This window comes from Phaethon aethereus (assembly GCF_964289735.1).
Source record: "Phaethon aethereus genome assembly, chromosome: 2".
In the NCBI taxonomy this organism is placed as follows: Eukaryota; Metazoa; Chordata; class Aves; order Phaethontiformes; family Phaethontidae; genus Phaethon; species Phaethon aethereus.
Genome location: NC_138582.1, coordinates 36133800 through 36146749, shown reverse-complemented (window position 1 = coordinate 36146749; position 12950 = coordinate 36133800). Strand labels below are relative to the sequence as shown.

Genomic DNA, 12950 nt, shown 5'->3' with positions numbered 1-12950 from the left:
CCTTTTTAGGCATCTAAAACAGGTAAGAAAAAACATAACTCAAACTCATAAGTCCATATTCAGTATCAAAGTAATTAGCTGAACAAAAGAATCGAAAAGGAGCAGTGGTCTGCCTGGTAACAGACAAAATGACAATATTTTGATTCAAAGGTGAAATTAAGAAAAAAAGGCAGAAACCTGAAAGAGTGTCTAGTGCATGTATATTTAAAAAAATAATGTCTGGGGTATCCAATGCTCAGTTCTTTGCCTTGAGATATTGTAAGGTCTAGCTGTAAGGATCTGTACAGCAGCCCAGGCAGAGACCTGTGAGAATGCCTGTGTATCAGCAAGCAGTAGGTTAAAGCCCAAGTGGGTACTCCAGCACTCTGACCTTAGACATAGATCTTGGAGAGAAGTAAATCCACTTGTAATGTATTTCTCTCATTCCATTGACTGCATTCTTATTATCAATTCTAAGCATATTCTCCAACATTTCAAAGAATTACAATTAAATTAAATTCCCCAAAATGTAGGATTTACCATCAGCAACACACTACTATCAGCTGGAGTTTGTGAGTGCCTGCCCTTCTGAAGAGATTGTTTTTGTTTGTGACTCTAGCTGGGAGTAGTCTCTGGGGAAGGTACACGGCTGCCCTTGTGCCCACTCACATGAACAGTGTGGGGGTGGAAGCTGGCTCTTTGTTTCTTCCCTTTTGATTTTTAAGATCTGTCCATTACCTTGTCTCTTTCAGTGTCTTAAATCCATTCCCTTGCTTAACATTAGTAAAAATTTCCCTTAAAAACAAATGTACTTGTTATTGAGACGTAGCTCTCGACACACTACGTTCAGGTCTTCAGGATACTAATGGTGGGATTCATCTGGTATAGAGAAATTGCATGTGGGAGTGAGTTACTGGGTTCACCTGAAGTAGTCGCCTTTATTGCGGATTGAGCAGTCAGGGTGAAGAGAACAATATTCTGGACCCTGGCGTCTCGCCATGGTTTTTAGGTTGCTCATCTCCCTGGTGCAGCAGATAGTGTCTAATGAATAAGGCAGGTACTATCAACAATAGCATCTTCTAAACTATCTATCTCCACTGCGAGATACAAAGGAAGCATTTTCTGGTGATGGAAGCTAGTGTTTGTTACCAGATGCTCTTCAGGACCCTACTTCACACAGGAAGAAAACCTTGCAAAATTGTTCATTATTTCTAGTTTTGTCTAGAAAAACATAATAATTGAGAAGCCTTTTCTCCTGAGATTGAAAGAGCATATTTGGAGGCAAAGGAAATTTATATTATTCTAGAGCTTTATTTCTTCTTGCTATAACTTAAGTGAATTTTGCAATAGAGTGTTTATACGCATAAGGTTCAGTTCAGGATGTCTTTTGGCAATATTTATTGGTTTTTCTTTTTCCCAAAAGTGTGATGCCAATGTCCCTGAAATTCATAGTGGAAGTCCTTGTTCAAGAAAAAAAGAAAAAGATTAAAAAAAAAAAAAAAAGGGGAAATCCTGCCATGTGACCTTTGTACCTGCGCATCCATCTTCCTGCCCTTCCCTAGGGGATGCTGCGGACGGTGCTGCAGGCGCTTTCCCCGTAGGAAGGGCCGTCCTCCGAGCAGGCGGGGGCAGGCTGGGGGGGAGAAGGGGGTGTCCCCCGCACCCCCCGGCCATCCCCTTCTTTTAATTTCCAACAGCAGGCCGCCGTGGGGCGGGCACGGCCGCCGCTGCGCGTCCGCGCAGGCCTCCTGCCCCGCCCGGCGCAGCGCAGCGCGCGTCGTACCGGGCCGTGCCGTACCGTGCCGTGCCGTGCCGTGCCGTGCCGTGCCGTGCCGTGCCGTGCCGCCGGGCATGGCGCCACTGGTGCTCTACCACTGGACGCAGTCCTTCTCCTCGCAGAAGGTGAGGGGGGCGGCGGAGGCGCGGAGGGCGGCCTGCAGGCCGCGGGTCGTCTCCTCCCGGGTGCCCGCGGTACTGGGCGGGGCGGTGGCGGCAGCCCGGGCCCTCCGGCGGCGGGCGCTGGGCGGGAGGGGGCGCAGCGCGGGCCGCCTGCAAGCTGCGGCAGGGCCGGGCCGGGCGCCGGGCCGGGCTGGCTCCGCAGAGCGGGGACAGCTGACCGGGGAGTGCTTCTGCTGCGGTAACCCCGCTCGCCCCGTTGCAGGTGCGGTTGGCAATAGCCGAAAAAGCCCTGAAGTGCGAAGAGCACGATGTAAACCTGCCGCTGAGCGAGCACAACGAACCGTGGTTCATGCGCTTAAATTCCTCTGGAGAAGTACCCGTCCTTATCCATGGGGAAAACATCATTTGTGAGGCAACGCAGATTATCGATTACCTTGAAGCAACGTTTGTAGATGGTAATCCCATAGGCATTTCGATGCAAAATCTGTCCCTGTGTACCCCATAGTGTGCGGCAGCGTCGGGGTCACAGCTCTGTATTGCCATGCGTTGCTCCGTTCACGACCAGAAAGTGTTCGTAGTCTCACAAGTAAATGGGCTCTTCTAGTAGTTGGGGGTGTGGGGTAAAAACCACCGCATAAGGTGTCCGGGGAGACCTTATTGCAGCCCTCCAGTAGTTAGAGCGGGCCTATAAGTAAGGTGGGGACAGACCTTTTAGCAGGGCCTGTTGCCAGAGGATAAGGGGTAATGGTTTTAAACTAAAAGAGGCCAAATTTAGACTAGCTATAAAGAAGAAATTTTTCACGATGAGGGTGCTGAAACACCGGCACAGGTTGCCCAGAGAGGTGGTAGCTGCCCCATCCCTGGAAACCTTCAAGGTCAGGTCGGATGGGGCTCTGAGCAACCTGATCTAGTTGAAGATGTCCCTGCTCATTGTGGGGGTGTTGGACTAGGTGACCTTAAAAGGTCCCTTCCAACCCAAACTATTCAGTGATTTTATAAAAAACCCGTTCCTTTAAAATGAGCTGTTTATGGCCTTCCAGCACCTTTCCAAGCAGCTCTAAGTAAAAACCCACCACTGACCTTATCCCTTCACATAGGCTGTTGAAGGCAGTAATGGCAGCACTGCACTGTGCTAACCCTATGGTGAGACTGCTGTGAAAAATAGTGTGTTGCACAACTTCTGCTGTGGTCGGGCAGCTCCTGCTTCTCCGCAAGAAAAGAAGAAAGATGCTTAATTCCAGAATAACATTGGGCGGAAAAGGGGAGTAGAATGAGTAAATTATTTTTGGAGCCAAAATGGAATGAAGAGGTAAAAAAGTAGGACGAAAAAACACAGAAGTGATCACATGCAGGCTTTTGAAATTCCTTGTGTATTGCCGGAAAATAGACTGCCTCAATTTCTGAAGAAAATGCGGAGTTGTATTTTTTTAGGTGTGAAGAGGCAGCATTTTGTGTTTCAGGGGTTTAGTGCTGTGATCTCTTAAGCCATGGAGAAAACTTCATTGTTAGAGGAACACAATATGTATTTAATGCTGGCATGTTCGTCAAACGAAGAGTCAGGGCCCAGGCAGATTGAGAGCAGGGTAAAACTCTGTGGTCTGCAGGAATACTTCTAACCATGCTTTGAGCAGGATTCCTGTACTGTAATTTTTATGGCATTACAGCTGTGGTAATGTTTTAGCTGTAATGGCTTGCTGCCACCTCAGTTGTGCCTTACTGTGAGAGGGCTAAAGGGTTGTGTGCTACGATCTCCCGTCCCTAGAAGTACAAAATAGACGCTGAATCTGGTTCTCTGATTTGAAGGCCTCTTAAATAGGTGTTTACATGGTTGCTGCATAGGAATTGGAATTATTCAGATGTTTTAAAATGCAGTATGTGAGTATGTTTTGTTGAACTGTGGTAACACTGGCAAGTTACAGTGGGGAATAGTGAAACTTCCTTAACTGTGGCTGTGTCACCTGTGCCAGCTGGACATAACTGAGGTAACGTTGGAAATACTGCTCTTGACCAATTATTACATGGTTCTTCTTTTCTTGACTTTATTTTTAACTTTGTATTGCAGAGGAGGTGCCAAGATTAATGCCAGAAGAAGGGAGCATGTATTATCCAAGGGTACAACACTATAGAGAGCTTTTAGACTCCTTGCCTATGGATGCCTACACGCATGGCTGCATCCTGCACCCCGAGTTAACAGTGGACTCAATGATTCCAGCCTATGCTACCAGCAGAATTCGTAGTATGTACTGATATAGCTCTGATTGCCTATTAGTTAGTAGGATGCTGCATTACATTCATCTTGTGTCTTCAGTGCATCTGAAGCAGAATATATTGAGCACAGATTTCCAATTTTAGTTGCAGTCCTTGATAATTTGTGCATATACTTTTTATTAATTTTGTAGTCTGTTATGATTTGAAAATGGGAAAGAGGAAGTGTTATTTTTGAGGTATCTGTGGAATTAATTTTCCTAATGATTGAAAAAAATGCTTCTTGTGCATAACAGAAAATGGCAGCTATGACAGCTGTATTTTACTTTCTGATTTTGCTGTTTATGCTTATAAAGCAATTTCTAGAAAACAGTGCTATTACTGCTCACACCAAACCACTACACTGAAGGAAACCCATTTTGTGTGATTGTAAACTTGTAATAAGTTTACCTATTAAATTAAAGTAACTGCTTTCCTCTCAACGTGGTGCAAATGCAGATTAGTTTCAATGAAACAGAGTCTGTTTATCTAAGAGGCCCATTTTTTCTGAGGAATGTACTAGTGTCAAATTGGTGCCAGGGGTAGAGAGGAAAAAAAAAAGGTGTGAAGAGGTAAGTAGCTTTCCATTATACCAATGGAAATTGTTAAAGCACAACTTAAACCAAAATCCTGGTGCAAATAGTGCAACAATATAGAATCAAGATAAAGGATGAACTGATGGACTGGTAGAATTAATGGCAAAATGTCCTTTGACTTCTTTGGCATCAGCATTTTACCTGATGGACTTTTATATAGATACCAGCTTCCCATGAAGAAGTATGTTAAGGGCAGAGGAAATAACTGTAGATTATGTTGGCCAGTCACCTTCATAACAGAGAACCTCCTGAAATGAACTCCTGTTTCAAATCCAGTAGTTTGCAGAAATACTTGGTTTAAACAACATTCAGTGGTACTCAGAAAAATCCTTGGCAAATAATCTTTCAGTTCTCATAGCTTTTTTTTTTGGCCTTTTTCTTTTTTTTCCCCCCTGGGTTTGAACACCAGAACTGGACAGCAGATTCTGTTCACTTTGGTGTCAGATAGGGAGATAAATATTTAATTCTTTATTCTTTTTTTTTCTCTCTGTATGTATGTTCAAGGACTCCAGTGTTACTTTCAGCTACAGAACTGCCCTGGGAATCCTTGTTCAGCTGGTTGTGGGTCATGACCTCAGTCTAGCTTTTCAGAACTGCTTGCAAACTTACAGCCCTCTTGCCAAGAAACGTAGCCTGTATCTTTTACTTCAATTTGTATTTTACATTGGACTGCAATGAAACATCCACTGGTTGCTTAGACCCAGTTTGTCAACCAGTCCAGACCACTGGGTTCAGTGCTATGTTTTTTTCTTGATTTATGTCCCTTCTACTCTTTCTACCATGGCAAATGTTAATTAATGCTTTTATGTTTCCTTCTAAATATTACAAAAGAACTAAATAGTACTAGGACAAGGATCAAATCCCAAAAACATGGCTGGATGACGAGTCCCTGTTTACAATTATGTTCTGAGATCTCTGATTTTTTTGTCAATGTCAGTGCTTTTATCGTGATGATTTTTTGGTATGATATTTTAGAATGTTCCATAGAGCAAAGTCAAATACAGCAGAGACTTTGAAATGTAGTACAGCTGTACTATTACCAAATTCATAACCTCATAAAAACTGATACTTTGTTAGTTTGAGAAGTTCTATTTCCAACAAACTGTGTCATGCTCCTCCCCAAAATTTTTGGCAAGTCAGTTCTTTTATTAGCCATGCCATTATGTTGTCAGAGGTGAAGTCAGGCAGTTAGTTTTCCTTATAGTTGCTTGAGTTATCCTTTATAAAACATCATTGCAGTGTTATTTTTCTTTCTGTCTGCTGGAAACTTCTTGAGCATTACAAAGTATTTAGAAGTCAGTGTTGCTGGTCCAATGATCAATGGTTATTTAAAAACAAATTCCTTATAAAAATTGTCTGGAGAGATGCAGAATGTATAATTTCAGCAAGAGTAATTAGCATTCTTTTTTTTACTGAAGTAACATGAATTATGCTCTTATATCAGTGTATTATCTGGTTTTTGGTTGTTTTTTTCCCCAAATGTGGATGCTGTTTATTAAACAATTGTACTTTACTCGTAGGCATTGATAGGTTTTCCGTTCTCACATGGTAATAATCAGTGCTTTTATTATGGTTTACAGTGTTGTCTTGTGTTCTTCTGACCGTACGTATTCTTCCCCTCTAGCTTCTAGTTGGTATAACCTGTTGTCAGTTTACACATACACATTCATACTGGTAGAGCTAAAATTACTACTTGTCTAAATTCAGACATTTTCTTATCTTTTTATACTTAAAGCATAGCCTGCTTTCTTGATTTGAGGCATTTTTTTTAAAAGCTCGTGGATGTTCCTAAACAATTCCTTTGCTTGTTCAAACTTGTCGCGGATGGTTTAGTTTTCAGCTTTGAAAAGCTGATCTTTTTCAGAGTGCTGGTTATAATAAGCCACCAGCCAGTTATGTATTATGTTTATGCGTACCAAATCCAATTAAGTAATTAATTGCATATGTAAGGCATATGTAAGATTTTAGTTGTGTGATTACATCCTTCAATTTCTTCATACACTATGTTGAAAGATGGCTTTCACAGTCATGTCAGGTTGAAAAAAAGAATGTATAAAGCAGTGAGTTCAGTATTCTCTAGTAAGAATTTTTTATCAGTTTAATTTATGAGACTTAATTGGAACTAATCTTATTTATCAAGTACAAGTGAGAGGTGATTCATGCCCTGTAATTATTCTTTTGTTCTCAGTTTATTACTAGAAACATTTATTTTTAGAGTATAACTTACTATTCACTATCTATCTACTGGTATTCTAGGTCTGTAAGTATGGCATTTTCAAGCAAAGCCCCATTTTAAGGAGAGAAAAGGCTATACACATGTAGTAGAAATCAGTAAAATTATTGTAAATTTTTCACATCGTTCCTTCTTTAAGTCATGTAATGAATGTTTTTGTATAACATCCATATACTCCATAACCAACATTTCCAAAAGGCATCACAGATTTTTGTGTCACATTTTAGCTAACTGAAAACACCTTGGTTCCATAATCAGTGGTATTTAGGCTTTTGCTGTGGAAGTATCCCACAACCTACAGTGACCTACAGAAAATATTGGTATGGGCCTATCTGCATTTTGACAGCCTGAAAAGTGTGTTAGGAACCCAGGACCTGAGGTATAAAAACATCAGAGTCCTGAGGTATTTGCAGCAGAATTTCATGGATTTAGCACCGGTTTTGGCAGCAAAGCGGTTTTATCTGAATAAGAGGAAAATATTAACAAGAATTTCTCATTCTGCCTGGCAGATCAGTGCTTTATAGAGTTCATTGCAAACCGATGAGCAGAAGTTATGGTGGGGTCAATTTACACAGCTGTTAAGTTTTCCAAAACATGTTTATGAATCCCAACTTGGTGGTGATGCTTCACTGAAGTACCACTTCTCATTTCTTTATTGTGATATGTGTACATAAACTATTGATCAGTTCCTGTGGATTGCATTATGGGTACGTTTGGATATCTAGTGTCATTCCTTTTTTTTTTTTTTTTTTTTAATCAGGTCAAATAAGTAACACAGAATCAGAGTTGAAGAAACTTGCGGAAGAAAATCCAGACCTTCAAGTTGCCTATATAGCAAAACAGAAGCGCCTTAAAGTAAGAAAATTCTTTGTATTCCCTGCTTTTATTATGAGCTTATTAGTTTCAGATTTTTTCTGTCACGATGTAAACGTTTTTTTCACCCATCATTACCAGTAATGTCATGAAGTGATTTAACCCTACAAGGCATGAAGCAGTCTGACCCCCACATCAGCTACACACTTCAAGTGTGTGCTGAAGTGCTGGACTGGTGCCACTGACTTCAGAGGTAAGTACACATCAGCACTGGTGTTGGGATGTTGAGACCCCGCAGAGTGAGGCAAACCTCGATACCTAGCATGTCTAATGTTTTTCTTCTGTAATCTGAATTGTAACCAGTATCCAAAAGGTGTCCAGCTGACTGTGGACAAAATAATCACATTTTATGAATAAGCACTGTAGTATCTTAAGTAAAAGTTTCTCTGATAAAAGTATAAACTCTGTGCAATGATTAAGACACTAACCTGTATATATGTTTAGTCTAAACTGCTGGATCATGATAATATAAAATACCTAAAGAAAATACTGGATGAACTGGAAAAAGTTTTGGATCAGGTTGAGACTGAATTGCAGCGGCGAAATGAGGAAACACCAGGTAAGGGATTATTTTTGCTAAATCTTGTTGATGCTTATGTTTGGGGAGACTGAGTAAACTTGTTGACAGCACTGTTATAGGACTGTTTTTAATGTGTCCGGTTTGATACTTTTAACATATACTGATATAACATCACAGGAGGGATCAATACGGTTTTAAATACTAGTTTAGTTTACTGCTGCTGTCAGTGAATTCTCACTGTGTTATGTGAGTGTTATATGAGTGCTTGATCACATTTTCAGCACAGCGAGTATAATTAGCTGCAAAGCTCTGCAGTATTTTATCAACAGAATAAGAAAACCTTAACTACACAATGTTATCCTTGATGTTGTAGGCCTCAGTTCACTATAATGATCATGACCTTAATGTTTAACATACGTTTATTACATTCTTGTGTAAATACTGTGCTGATATTTGTAGTATATGCAGAAGTAGCAATCTGGATAAGTGCTCTAATCATTAAGCAACCCCCCTCCGCCACCCTCTTGGAAAATAGTGTTATTTACCTGCTGTCCACCTAAATGAAAGTTGAATTTTGTTTAAATGGGATTAGTCTTCTGCTTATTCAGAGTCTAGTCCAACTCCCAGTGGTGCTAATAGGAATCCTTCCTCTGACTTCACTGGGAGCTGCATAAAGCATCAGTCAATATCAGCTGCATCTGCTCAAATCAATACCTTTTTGCATTTGGCTCTATAAATAGCTGTTGAAATAATTATCAGTTACTATCAAGACAGTAGATTTGAACCAGCAATTGGAAATCTAGGTTAAATTTTCTACTGACTCAACAGCAAAGAGTCACAGAAAACGTTTTAACTTACAAAGGCTGGTAGGATTTTTTTCAGCAAACTAAGTCTGTCACCATTTCCAGCAGCCCCTTTGCTTTCTCTGCAAGGAGTCAACTGGTACAGTATTGATAAGCTTATGAAAACTGCCAGGATCACAGGATTTAGTAAAACATATGGCTATTACCTGCTTCTTGGAATTTTGTCTGAGATATTCATATTTTTGAGGTTTGTGAACAATGCTTCTCCAGGTCCTGGTCAACCTCTGAGCTTCTGCTTCTCATGCTGCTGCTCAAATCCCTCATTCACTTACTGCTGCTGCCACTGCAGGCAACTTTCTTTCACACAGATTAACTTCTTTGGTCTTCCTTTCCATCATCTTTCTGACTTAATGCACTGGGTGAATCCCCAGCTATCCTTTCAGCAACGTAGGATACACTCGGTCTCTGCAGAGGCCTTTCTTTCCAGACCTGCATAACTGTTCAAAATGGACTCATGCTGGCAGTGTGCCAAACTGTTGCTTTCCTCTGGTGGCAAATGAGTTGAAAGCGACAATGCAAAATTTCTGTTTCCACAGAGGTGCTGCTGGACGTTCATGCCAGCGGTTTTGTGTAACTGTTGTGTGGGAATCACAGAATCACAGAATCACTAAGGTTGGAAAGGACCTTCAAGATCATCAAGTCCAACCACTAATCCAGCACCACCATGCCCACTAAACCATGTCCCGAAGTGCCACATCCGCATGTTTTTTGAACACTTCCAGAGATGGCGACTCCACCACCTCCCTGGGCAGCCTGTTCCAATGCTTGACCACCCTCTCAGTGAAGAAATTTTTCCTAATACCCAATCTAAACCTCCCCTGGAACAACTTGAAGCCATTTCCTCTTGTCCTATCGCTGGTTACTTGGGAGAAGAGGCCAACACCCTCGTCACCACAAGCCCCTTTCAGGTAGTTGTAGAGAGCAATAAGGTCTCCTCTCAGCCTCCTCTTCTCCAGACTAAACAACCCCAGTTCCCTCAGCCGCTCCTCGTAAGACTTGTGCTCCAGACCCCTCACCAGCTTCGTTGCCCTTCTCTGGACACGCTCCAGCACCTCAGCATCCTTCTTGTGGTGAGGGGCCCAAAACTGAACACAGGATTCAAGGTGCGGCCTCACCAGCGCCGAGTACAGGGGCACGATCACTTCCCTACTCCTGCTGGCCACACTATTTCTGATACAGGCCCGGACTCTGTTGGCCTTCTTGGCCACCTGGGCACACTGCTGGCTCATGTTCAGCCGGCTGTCAACCAGCACCCTCAGGTCCTTTTCTGCCAAGCAGCTCTCCAGGGAAGAACTGCAAAAGGTTGTGAATGAGGAGGGAACGGCATAGCCCTGTTTGAGATCTAGGCTAGAGCAGAGTACTCGTGCTGGCAGCTATGCTAACTATCAAATTTCATATCCTGGGTTTCAGAAGCACTCGGTGTAGTCAGTACAGGTAAGCCCTTTCAGGTGGTGGTGCTTCAGATCACTGAAGTTAGAGGTGTGATGCTGCCTGGCAGTGCCTGCACTGAGCCATCCCCAGGAAGATTCACCTCTCTCCTTTGACCGGAGAGGAAGCCTGGGATCTCTACCTGTGCTCTTGACTAATGGTGGGCAGTGTGAATATCCATCACTTCTCAAACTTCTCAGTGTAAAAACCCTTTGGTTTGGGTTCTAGGAGGCACAAAGGAAGGACGGGTAGACAAACTGTCTTCTCGCTGAGCTGATATGTTTGGTGCAGGTCAGTCATCTGATCCATTACTTTTTAACTTGAGAGTCTCCAGCAAATTAGCTGTTATTGAGTGAATGCTATAGAGCTGAGTCACACAGACAAGATGATAAAGTCTTCAGGCAAGTGGTAGCTCTTTCCGTAAAAGCTAAACTGTCTTCCTCCTTCCCACTCATGTTTCATTTAACCCCAATTTGAGAAATGTAGTTGAGGAAAATATGTGTTTATTGTGGGCTTTAATTTATGAAACTGAAATGTGGCTCTTTTTCACTTAACAAATGTAGGTCAGGCTGCTGAGCTTAAGACTTTACAATATTGTGTGAAGAATGGAAAAGGATTAGTAAAATGTTGTTGATTAAAATCATATCTTAGCTGAAGTGTTGGTGGTGTTTATTAGACAGCATTTTTAAATAGCCATAAACTAAATGTTATCCCATGGAGGCTTCTACATGTGCTTGTATTCTGTTAGCTCCTAATTCTTTATGTTTTATCTCTGCTTAGAAGATGAAAATCAGCCTTGGCTCTGTGGTGATTTCTTCAGTCTGGCAGATGTATCACTTGCTGTCACGTTACATCGCCTGAAGTTTCTGGGATTAGCAAGAAGAAACTGGGGAAATGGAAAGCGGCCCAACTTGGAAGCCTATTATGAGCGTGTCCTGAAGAGAAAAGCATTTTACAAAGTTTTAGGACACGTCAACAATATATTAATCTCAGCCGTGCTGCCAACAGCGTTCCGTGTGGCCAAGAAAAGGGCACCCAGGGTTCTTGGCACCACCCTGCTGGTCAGCATGCTGGTGGGAATGGGTTATCTTGCTTTCATGTGTCTTCGGAAGAGGTTTGCGAACATGATGTTATCGATTAGAACCAGGCAAAATTATTTTTAGACCCGTCTGTGCCTGGTGGTGAGTAGAGCACATCTCTGCCCATCAGGAAAATACCCCAAATAAAGTATAAACGTAGAAGAAAGGTTATGTCTTTGAATTAGAACATTGTCACACAGTAATTGTCTCCTGCTGTTGTATAATTGGATTGAGAATGCCAAGATATTTGTGGAAAGTACATGTTGGGGGGACAACAAAGAAGAGACTTTTGTTTCAGATGAGCACCTATAAGGGCTGTGACAGTGCTTTGTTAAAGTGGTTATTGTCTCCTTTACCTAGTAGCTGACCTAATTATAATGCTTTTATTTAATGGATATGCAGCAATGTGACAGCTTTTCTCTGTGAGTGAAATGTAATACTGTGCAGAAACCAGCATTATTGAAATACTGAAAATAGCACTTATTTTTAATGCTCAGAGTAGGATTTAAGTGGAACATAGGCTCTGTGCCTGTTGTGTAGAGGAGTGAGTATTTCTGTACTGATTAATGTATACTGATTTGCAGTTGGACCTTCAGGAATGTGTTAAAAAGTAGTCTTGTGGAGCCACTTTTGTCACTGTATGTTCACGCAGTAGTACAGGAAGTGACCTGAAACACGTATGCACATCAGTGATTTGTGGGCCACATGAGTGAAATTTTCCAGAGGCATCAGCGGTCAACAGATGCTAGACTTCAGCTGAAATACAAATGGGAGTGAAAAACCTGACACTTGGCTTTTGAAAGCCTTCTGGCTGGCCTTTGGCCCAGCCAGGTACCCAGCTCAGCCCCAACCCTGGCTGAGTCAAACCAAACTGTCTTGGTGCACATTTCCTGCTTTCATTCCTACCAGCTCCATCTATCTTTTGCTTTTGGGGTGGCTTGATACAGTTGTCTTCATCTTAGTGTCCCATGTACCCTTTCTTTGTTTCCACTCTGAGCACTGGCTATTTTTTGCACACTATTTGGCTATGTTAACAATTGCATGTGCCTGTCTGAAATGTTTGCCCACCACGTGTCAGAGCCAGCTAGAAAAAAATGCGTCTTGTAAAAGTAATTTAAAATAGTTCACTATCTTTCAGTCTGGTTAGGTGGCCTAGATTGAAGGTGAAACAGTAATTTAGCAATCTGTTTACTTATGGAGAGGTGTCATATTTCTGGTAAGTGAAAAATATATGTC

The 12950-nt window shown here is 42.0% G+C and overlaps 1 protein-coding gene across 1 annotated transcript; it reads left to right on the top strand.

Annotated features, from left to right (window-relative positions):
* The first annotated feature begins 2212 nt into the window (after positions 1-2212).
* GDAP1 (ganglioside induced differentiation associated protein 1) lies at positions 2213-11799 on the top strand. Its single transcript, XM_081996942.1, has 5 exons — positions 2213-2333; positions 3941-4114; positions 7712-7806; positions 8269-8383; positions 11416-11799. The coding sequence occupies exons 1-5, from the start codon at positions 2228-2230 to the stop codon at positions 11796-11798; spliced, it is 873 nt and encodes a 290-aa protein (XP_081853068.1). The 5' UTR covers positions 2213-2227; the 3' UTR covers position 11799.
* Positions 11800-12950: the final 1151 nt, after the last annotated feature.